The 10,789-nt window shown below is 36.1% G+C and overlaps 1 protein-coding gene across 1 annotated transcript in view; it reads left to right on the top strand.

Annotated features, from left to right (window-relative positions):
* Hmcn1 (hemicentin 1) overlaps nucleotides 1–10,789 on the top strand; it is a 450,607-nt gene that overhangs the window by 257,379 nt on the left and 182,439 nt on the right. Inside the window, exons 27-29 of the mRNA XM_013021737.1 lie at nucleotides 6,645–6,775; nucleotides 6,940–7,087; nucleotides 9,325–9,451. Of these exons, the coding sequence (XP_012877191.1) occupies nucleotides 6,645–6,775; nucleotides 6,940–7,087; nucleotides 9,325–9,451 (406 nt within the window). The remainder of the gene's footprint in view (nucleotides 1–6,644; nucleotides 6,776–6,939; nucleotides 7,088–9,324; nucleotides 9,452–10,789) is intronic.

Genomic DNA, 10,789 nt, shown 5'->3' with positions numbered 1-10,789 from the left:
CATCCATCCATTCATTCCTTGAGTACCTGTAGATGTCAGAGATCCAATATCAAAAGATACCTTCTCAGACAGAATTGATCTGGTTTGACTTTCAGATTGATCACCATAATTGTATTATATTCATCTCAGGGTTTGACATAAGATTCCATTTCTGTCGTTTACCAGTTCTGTGAATTAAGCAGACCACTTAGCTGTTCCTATCTTTAGTTTTCACTTTCATAAAATGTAGTCACAGTATCATAGTCACAGTCAGGTATGAGATTATTGTGAGTGTCAACTTTTAGAAAGGATCCAGTAAATATTAAGTTAAAGAAAAAAGGACAAAGAGTCAGGCTTTTAAAGTTGTTGATTACATAAATTGTAATCTTTCCCTTGTGCTTCAATTTGACTGTACATGTGCAGTATATGTATGCAAAAACTAAGAATCTTTTCAAGTGTTTTGTCAAACTACCTTATTGTTAAAGTAGAAAAGGAAAAATTGGCAGACTTTGAATGATTTTCTTCGTATAAAGCAAGAGGCTTTATAAATGCTCTTTTTGCTGTGTAAGTCTTCCACAAAGAGAACCAAATGTGAGTACAGGGAGAGAAATGTTTTTTGTTTTATTTTCTTATGCTATACAAATTATATGAAGTGTCATTTTACAGGCCTTTAAAATGTTATTTGTAAATTTAAAGCAACTTAGCAGCTTTACACACTTGCTATTATTCCTCAAATTTGGAACTAGGAGCTTTATATCTATTCTATACATTTTTGCAGTGTACTAGTGTCTTGAGTTCATTTTGCCTCAGGAAGTGTACTCTAACTAATACAGCTAGTAAAGGACACAATCTGAAGGTTGCTCCACTTTTTCATGCAAAATGAGAGAACAAAGGAATTTTGAAAGTCGAATTATTTTTTTTATTGTGATAGTGTATTTGTTTATTGAGTAAAAAGCAAACAATATTCAATAATTAAAACAACAGCATATATCTGAGTACAATTAAGAGAGAGAATAACAGGAGAGCAGAGACATGATATTAGTTTCCAGATCATTCACATAACTGTAATTATTTTGGAATAATTCTGAACGTCAAGTTATTAACCCTCAATTATCGATTCCAGTTCCTCCGAAGATACAGCGTGGTCCTAAATATATAAAAATCCAAGTCGGCCAAAGAGTGGACATACCCTGTAGTACCCAAGGGTCACCGCCTCCTGTGATCACCTGGCTTAAAGGTGGAAGGACGGTGCTGGTTGATGGAGGGCAGCGTGTCAGCAATCCAGATGGAACTTTAAGCATTGACCAGGCCATGCTTTCAGATGCAGGCGTGTATACGTGTGCTGCTACTAACATAGCAGGCCGTGATGAGGCAGACATAACGCTACATGTTCAAGGTGATTTTATGACATAAGAAATATATATGGTGAGGCTGACCAACTTGACAATGAAAGTGATCGATGATGCCTCAGCAAGCAGAATTTTAATTGTCTAAGGATCATCTGTGGTAATGCATTTATTTTTGTAATAGAGCCACCTACAATGGAAGATCTAGCACCTCCTTTTGACACTCCATTCCAAGAAAGACTGGCTAATGAACGAATCACATTTCCCTGTCCTGTGAAAGGTAAGTAATCCTTGGAAGTAAAGGCCTTGATGCAATGTTTGATTATTCTAAATGTCTTCATTGCAACCCCAAAAATTATCTGGATAAAATTCCATTTGTCAATCCCAGTTAGACAAGTTGAGCATAATGGAAATTCTCCCTTCTTTCAAGCAATACCACTTCTTTTTTAGGTGGTGGTATTAGGGCTTAAACCCAGAGCCTCATATTTGCCACTTGAGCCATGCTTCCAATCACTTTTCCCACTGATTATTTTGAGGTAGAATCTCACTTTATGCCCTGGCTGACATGGGCATCCTTCTTATACTTTTCTGCCTGCATCACTGGGGAGCATGCATGCACCAGGACGTCCAGCCATTATGCTTCCTTGGTAGCTGAGATAAGTATATACCACTTTGCTCAGTCTTTGATTGAGATGGAATCTTGAGAACTAATTTTCTGTGGTCTGGCGTAGAACCACAATCTCCCTAATGTCTGCCACCAATGTAGCAAGGATTCCAGACTTGAGCCACCATGCTTGACTTAAACATCAACTCTTTGAATAAATGCTTTCTCCCTCCAAGGCATTTTATTTCTTTCAATAGAGAGCTCTTAAATGTACCTAATCTGATATGAATGTCATGTTCTTCCTGCTACTTATTTCATTCTGTTTGACACGTTCTTTTTAAGATGTTACAGAGTTATTCAAAAATATTCCAGCTTTATCTCAATTAGTCAGAGGTATCAATTAGAATTAGGCACTTATTTGTTATAGTTACTTTAAAAACATAAATAAAAGCTCTTTTTCTAGTCTACTCTCAACTGTTTATTCTGAAACTAGTCTACTCTCAACTGTTTATTCTGGAACTTGACTCTTGGGGATGTTTTTCATGCCCATGGTTCTGGGCTTTCTATTCTACCACTTTCCTGTCCAGAAATTGTTCTCTCTCCTCAAGTGGACACGGAAGAGGCACTGTCTGTGTCATCCTTCCTTGGCATGCCAAATATAAGATGAAGGACATGTTTTCTCCATGAATGCATTCATCCACAGTAAGTCAAGCTGGATTTGTAGTTTGGCAATGCACAGCCAGTGTTCTGTGCATAACTCCTGGAGGGTTGCAGGTGGCAGACACCTCCCCACCCCTGCACGTTGTTCAGTGATTGTTCCTGAAGACAGCAGCAATCCAACACCCTTCTGGTGCTTTTACCTTCTGTAGCAAGAGTTTGCATCTCTCTACAGTACCAAACTGCAATGATTACTTCCAATAAACATTAAAAGGAACCTAACTTTAAAGAACTTTTTAGACCTCTACAAAGTTATGAGTTACTATTCTTTTTTTTTTTTTTGCCAGTCCTGGGGCTTGAACTCAGGGCCTGGGCACCCCTGAGCTTCTTTTGTTCAAGGCTAGCACTCTACCATTTGAACCTCAGCATCACTGCCTGAGTTACTATTCTTAAAGCCAGTGAAAGTTAGGGCAGTATGAGTCTAAGAAGGTGCTGAAGGCCCTCAGTTCCCTGGGCTCTGTCTACCTTAACACTATTGTCCTTGCTTCTAACTACCTGAGGCTTCACTCTCAAGCTGAATTCCTATTTTGCTTTCCCTTTTCTACTTCAAAAAAAAAATCAAAACAAGCTGGGTGCCAGTGGTTCACACCTGTAATCCTAGCTATTCGGGAGGATGAGATCTGAGGATTGCAGTTTGAAGCCAGGCCAAGAAGAAAGTCCATGAGACTCTTATCTCCAATAAACTACTCCGAAAAGCTGGAAGTGGTGCTGTGGTTCAAGTGGTAGAGTGCTAGTCTTGAGCATAGAGAGGCTCAGGGACAAAACTCAGGCTCTGAGTTAAAGCCCCAGGACTGGTACACACAAACAAATCAAAACAATCTCTTCTTAGTTCCTCATCTTCATCTAGAATGTAATTAAGTTCAAAGTATTGCGATAACTTAATCCTTTTGTGTGTGTGTGTGTGTGTGTGTGTGTGTATGTGTGTGCATGCGCATGCGTGCGTGCATGTGTGCATGTGCACGTGAGCATCTACACATGTGCATCTGTGTAAAGGTAGTAACGTTTGAACTCCAGGCCTCCTCCAGGCTTAGCTCTTCTGCTCAAGCCTGGAACTCTACCACTTGAGTCATACCTCCACTTCTGGCTTTTTGCTGGTTGATTAGAAATAAGAGTGTCTCTTATTTGTCTCTCTTAGCTAACATTAACCCATAGTCCTCGGATCTCAGTCTCCTGAGTTGCTAAGGGTTACAGATATGACCCATTGGTGCCAGAGAATGTATCCCTGTCTTTTGCAGTGAATTCCATTTTGATTATAGTTATGCTACTTTCTTTGGTTGATTCATTTGCAGGTATTACTCTAAATATTAATAAAATCTTAAGTCTAAAATATTATGTTTGCTGTCTAAATTTTAATGAAAGTGTGTAGAAGTGTATAAAAAGAATGGGTGGGATGAAAGGAAATTATTACACTTCTTTTTTTCCTTCATATCATGGACAGGAAAAGTATCTATCCCTTTTAAATTCCTTTCCTCATCCCTGAGCACATTAAAATGGATCCATAAATATGATTTACATACTCAACATTGATCAGATGTTAACTCAACTTGACTGTAGCTTCCAGGAGACATTCAATGTGTTCCTGCCACTTTTTGTTGTTTTAGTCTAGATTATATGTTCATCCATTAATATATTATATTTTAACCTAAGATATATACTGTTTTATGAAACAAAATTAGTTTTATGTAAGGTTTTAATTTACCTTTAAGAATTAAGCAATATTTTAAAGTGCTTAGAATAGTTCCTAGTACATTGTTGGGAAAATAAATACATCATTAGCATCAAGTTAGTATTTATTTCTAGCTTTGTTTTTAGCTTAGCTGTATACTTCAGTATAGACTTGTCATCTTTACCTGTGAATACATCTGTCATATAATCCCCTCACTTCTTCCCTCCCTCTTTCCTTCCCTTCTTGGTATGGGTGCTGGTATGGGTGCTTAAACTCAGGATTTCAAGCTCTCACTCAACATTTTTTGCTTCTGGCTGACTTTCTGCTCTCCTATTTAAGCTATGCCTCCAGTTCTGCCTTCTTGCTGGTCAATTGAAGATGAATATATCTCAGACTTGTCTGCCTGCCTGAGCTGGTCTTGAACCAGGATCCCCATATCTCAGCCTTCTGAATAGATAGGATTAAAGGTCTCAGCCATCTTCACTTATTTTTCAAAAATTAAGTTATTATCTTTTATTTGACAGATGATATCTCCAGAATATAAACATTGTAGTAGAGGTTTTTATGTGTATTGTATCAGGCATGTTTATACAGTGAATTATGAAACATAACTTCTGTATATCCTTTATGCAATCTAATTGATTTGGAAATCTTTGCAATACATTCCTGTGACAGTATCATGTTTTTACTCGCTTTATTTTACTCCCAAACTCTCCCTACATCAATCTGATGAAATAGTTTTTCTTTAAATCTACCACTGTGAAGACAACACGAAAATCCTTTGCTCATTCTCATCCGAATGTATTGATAAAAACAACTTTGAGAAAACTTTAAAGTACAAAGTGTAGATCTCAAGACTGATTCCAAATCATAAGCAAAAGGACCATAATCTTCTCATATTTCCATGTCTGGAGAAGTATTTTAAAAGTAGTATAGTATCTAAGGGTACAAATTATAGTCCAGAAAAATTGTATCTGGCCATGATGAACTTGATATTTAATGATGATTTCTAATCTTGTTGCTTAAAAAGGTGTTGATTTCTTATTTAGGTACTCCTAAACCAACCATCAAATGGTTACGCAATGGTAGAGAGTTGACAGGCAGAGAGCCTGGTATATCTGTCTTGGAAAATGGCACACTGTTTGTCATTGCTTCTGTTACACCACATGACAATGGGGAATACATCTGTGTGGCGATGAATGAGGCTGGAACCACAGAAAAAAAATACAACCTCAAAGTCCATGGTAAGAATGAAGAATCCTAAAATCAGACAAATGCATATGTGGCAGCTTGTAAATTTTTTAATATTTGTATTATTTCTCGGTGTATTTTTTAATATTACTATGACTAGATACTAGTAAAACAAAACACTGGTGGTCTGAGTGCATTTTTAATTGCATTTAAAGTTCCATGTAATTTTTGAGTATGGTTTTTACATCAATTGAAACTTGAATGGTAGAGAATGACAAAATAATAAAGTTATCCTTACCCTGAGCTGATCCATTTGATGTGATTCTGTTATAGGCAAGGAAAATATTTGGCTTTGTGCACTCATACAGTTGTGTGTGTGTGTGTGTGTGTGTGTGTGTGTGAACGTGCACGTATTTATATATATGTGTGTGTGTGTGTGTGTTTGCATGTATGTGTGTGTGAAAGGCAAAGATAGAGACAGACATAGGCAGAGAGACATCTCAGTCATTTTAAGAATACAAATATATTTTGGAATATAAATATATAAATAAATGTAAATATGTAATATTTTACTCTCTTGTAACTATGAAAAATACATATATAAAAGAACATACCTAGATCAGTTCTATCTTGAAAATTATCAAGATCCTCATTTTATCCATAGCATCCATCTGTTATGTATGCTTTATTTACCCTTCTACTAATGATGAGCTTAAAGGTTATCACCAGTTGTTTGTTATTGTAAGGAACCCTCTGACATGAAATCCTGTCCATATGCTATTTTCCATACATAAAAGCATATGTACATTTTAAAATTTGTTTGGTATTTGCTTTCTTTCATCACTAATGAGTCCCATGTGACCCAAAAAGACCCTAGCTAGCAGCTTGTCTTTTTAACAGTATATGAAATTCTTCTATAAATTTCCTCCAACTCTGAAATAATAAGTAAAACTTTCCGTAAAAGATTTTTATCAATCAATATATTGGTTAAGACTTTTCACTTTATGATAAAACACATGTCTATATACACCTAACTTTTCTAACCATTTTGTGTCTCTGAAGTTGCTTCTGAAGGGACTTCAAAGGGAAGCTGACAAATAACATTTATTATAAAACTAGTCACGATTCCTCTCTTTTGCAGTTCCCCCAGGTATTAAAGACAAAGATCATGTGACAAATGTGTCAGTGTTGCTAAACCAGCTGGCCAGTCTCTTTTGTGAAGTGGAAGGTACCCCATCCCCCATCATAACATGGTATAAAGATGGCATCCAGGTAAATAAAGACATCTCAGTACAGGTATCTCCTTAACTCTGCACTTAAACGGATCGCCCAAATGTGGGTTTCTTTGTAGTAAGAGTAATACAAGCATTTTTTCAATTTTTATTATGAATTTTTAGTAAGATTGGAAATGACCCCAACCATTTTGTTTCTTTAAGGTGACCGAAAGCAACACTATACAGATTGTGAACAATGGAAAGACACTAAAACTCTTCAAAACCACTGCAGAGGATGCCGGAAGATATTCCTGCAAGGCAACTAACATTGCGGGCACCTCTCAGAAGTACTTTAGTATTGATGTGCTAGGTAAGGCAAACATTCTTTAAAAAACAAAAAAACAAAAAAGTACAATCCAGAAGCCTTTCTGACATGGAATAGAATTGACTATGATCAAAGAGAGACAGAGGAAAAAAATAAGTTGATAGAATAAATACCATTTGTTTCACTCTATTACTGTTTTCTTTAATTTTGACTAACCAGCACCATTTAGTGCAGAATGCTTTCGTGTTTTTAACTCAGAGCTACCTTTGGGTCATATATCCCAAATTTTTACATACCCAGAAATGATACTATGTTGTATCAAGTAGTGAAATATTACTCAGGTCAATTTTTCTGGTAAATGAGAAGAAAACACTTCTATTGGAAGTAGCTCACATACACACAGATTTAGTCATTTATATGAGTAGTTAGATGATGTGCACTCATGTTGTGGACATATTCTAGTTGGAAGATTGTACTTGAACCAAAGAAGGTCACTTCCTCTGCATTTTAATTGTTGTTTCTAAATAGGTACTGATTAAAATAAGGAAAGAGAAGTCTAAAAATAGGGAGGGAGAAACTTTGGACAGTGAGTCACCTCTGTAATATATCAAATATTTTCATGGTGACTCATAGATTTAAAATTTTGTAATTTTGGTGATGTCGTATTTGACATTTAAACATTTATTTTGTGATGAGATGACTTTCTCCCTTTTCCATATTTTACTCATCAAAATGGCCAGATAATTTCTAATTCACTATCGGAATTGAGGCTACATTAAAGTTAGCATTCATAAAAATAAGTAGTCATATATATGAAAAATGATATTTCTTTTGTCTCCTCAAAGCATGAGGTACTTTTCATTTTTTAACCAAATTACCATTGTTATATTTATTTAAGTGTAGGCTACATAAAGAGATAAAGTAATACCTTGTCGTTAATCTCATCTGTATGATTTTTCCTCTTGACCCTTATTCCTTCTCATGACTTTGAATTCTATCTGTATGGTGATGACTCTCAAATTTCCATTTTATTTCCTAGTTTTTGCCTAACCTTTAGGAATAGATACCAAGTATTCTTTTGAAATATTACTTTCTTATTCACTTATTTTTGTCTTTTTGAAACTCTTACTATGTAGATAGTCTGAAATACACTATCTTCAATCTCCTTACTTAGCCTTCTAAATGCTGGGATTAGAGATGTGTACTACCACACCTAGCTCTTGATTTGAATATCTTAGTTGTATATCATCCAATACCTTATTGGTAATCAAACAGTAAGATCCCATTGAGTATGTGTTCTGGTAGGTTTTAGAAACCCCTCTGAGTGCCCTAGGCCATCATCCATCTACTTGCTTTTTCAGGAGCCTGTGTCTCTTCTTTCTACCACCCTATCCACAATTCCTGAAACTTACCTGTATCCTTCACATTCACTTTATCCCATTGTGGAAATATGCCATCATTTGTAAGCAAAATAATTACTGAAAATAGCCTCCTAACTATCCTTGGGCATCCATTCTTTGCCACCCTGATCTGTTTTTCACTCAGTAGCTGTGTGGACTTAAAATACCAATTGGATAGCCACACACATTCCCAATTGAAACCTTATACCAATTTTAGCATAGGAGTCCTCTAAAAGAGACATATAATACGGACAATTTGAAGACTGGTTGAAAATGACATTCATTTTCTAAAACACTGCTTTGTGTGGCTATCACCACCAATTTAAAATCTAAGCTCTTTTTTTTTTTTAGTTTTGAACTTAAGATCTGCTGTCCCTGAGTTATTTTTGTTCAAAGATAAGACTCTGTCACTTGAGCCACATCTTCATTTCTGACTTTCTGGTAATTCATTGATTCATTGAAGATCAGAGTCTCATGGCCTTTCCTGCCTGTGTTGGCGTGAACCCTGATCTTCAGATCTCAGATTCTTGAGTAGTTAGGATTATAGGCATGAGACACTAGCTGTCCACCTAAAATCAAAGCCTTATTTTGCATGCAAGTTCAGTATGTCTTTGATTCTATTATGGTTCCTGTTCATAATTTTCCTACTACCAAGTGTCCAATGAATACATTTCTTCTCTTAAATTGAACACTTGGGTATACAGATGTGATGTGTAAAGGGATTATTGGGTGATACTGTGTTTTTAACAAGATATATATAGAAATATATATACTATATGTATACTATAATATATATACTATAGAAATCATTGACCATCTGTTCTTTCTCCCTAACTTTTTGTGCTCAGTCATAGATTTTCATGATAAATGTCTTTGTTCAAGTTCCACCCACCATACTAGGTGCCAACTTACCAAATGAAGTCTCTGTTGTCTTCACCCACAACACCACCCTTGAATGCCTGGTCAAAGGCACTCCCTTTCCTGTTATCCACTGGTTCAAGGATGGGAAGTGAGTATCTTTTCTGTATTTATTTTCAGGACCTAGTTGCCAGGAAACAGATGTGCATATGTGTGTGGAGTTCCTCCCACTTAATTACTTTAATCCTTTGTGTGCATTTAATAATTAAATAAAATCAGTATTACTAATAACAGCCTGGAATTCTTTTAGTATCTTTCATTCTTAGGAATAGCAAAGCCCTTTCTAAATGTTGGGAAAATATTTTAGAAACAGAAGAATTCAACCTTACTGTACATTTAAATTCTCCATTCCAAGACTAGCAGTGACAAAAGTCAAGATTCAAACACAGAGATAACTATCATTTTGCATGGGACTAGGTTACTATAAAAGATAATGTGCTTGTGGCTATAAACTGAAGATCAATACTTAAGCTAGGGCTGTATCTGGACATAAAGAAACCATAGTAGAGCAGTCTTATGATTCCCAGACTGCAGATCTCAAGGGATTTACCTACATGAAAATGGCTGTGATGATTCATCTTGGTTTGAAGGTCTTCCTGAAACATTAATGGACTTAAAAGATGATTCTTAGGATACAACAAACGTCAATAACCATGATATTTCAAATATTAAAATGTGGCTAATGCTAAGGTCAAGAGGATCTTGTTCAAAAGTTTTTAAGGCCCTTTTTCACCCAAATTAGCTGGACATTTCCAATTAATCAGCAAAATATTGGGCTGACGGCATGAATCAAGTGGTAGAATACCAGCTGTGGGCAAAAAAGCTGGGACAGTTACAAGAGTTCCAAACTTAGTACTAGAAAAAAGGAGAAAAAGAAAAAAAGGAAGGAAGGAAGGGAGGTTGGGAAAGACAGGAAGGAAGGAAGGAAGAAGGAAGGAAGGAAGGAAGGAAGGAAGGAAGGAAGGAAGGAAGGAAGGAAGGAAGGGAGGTTGGGAAAGACAGGAAGGAAAGAAGGAAGAAGGAAGGAAGAAAGGAATGAAGGAGCGAAGGAAGGGAGGGAGGGAAGGAGGGAGGGAGGGAGGAAGGGAGGGAGGAAGCAGAAAAGGGAAAAAGAATAAGGAAAAACCTTCTGGTATTATATTACTATCATGTAATGATTAAATGTTATGATGGGAAAACTTTGTTTCAAAATGCTCATGATCTAACATTTTTAGTAAATATTTGAAATTTCATTCTTTTGATTGGGAATACTAATTACATTGTAATTTTCTTTTTTAAAAAATTATTTATTTATTTTTATTGTGAGAATACCGTACAGAGGAGTTACAATTACATGGGCAAGATAACGAGTATATTTCTTATCAAGCATTGTTGCCTCCTCCTTGTTTCCCCTTCCCATCCCTTCCATACTCCTCCCCTCCCCCCACCC

This window comes from Dipodomys ordii, unplaced genomic scaffold (assembly GCF_000151885.1).
Source record: "Dipodomys ordii isolate 6190 unplaced genomic scaffold, Dord_2.0 Scaffold57, whole genome shotgun sequence".
Classification (NCBI taxonomy): domain Eukaryota; kingdom Metazoa; phylum Chordata; class Mammalia; order Rodentia; family Heteromyidae; genus Dipodomys; species Dipodomys ordii.
This window is presented reverse-complemented; position numbering and strand designations above follow the sequence as displayed.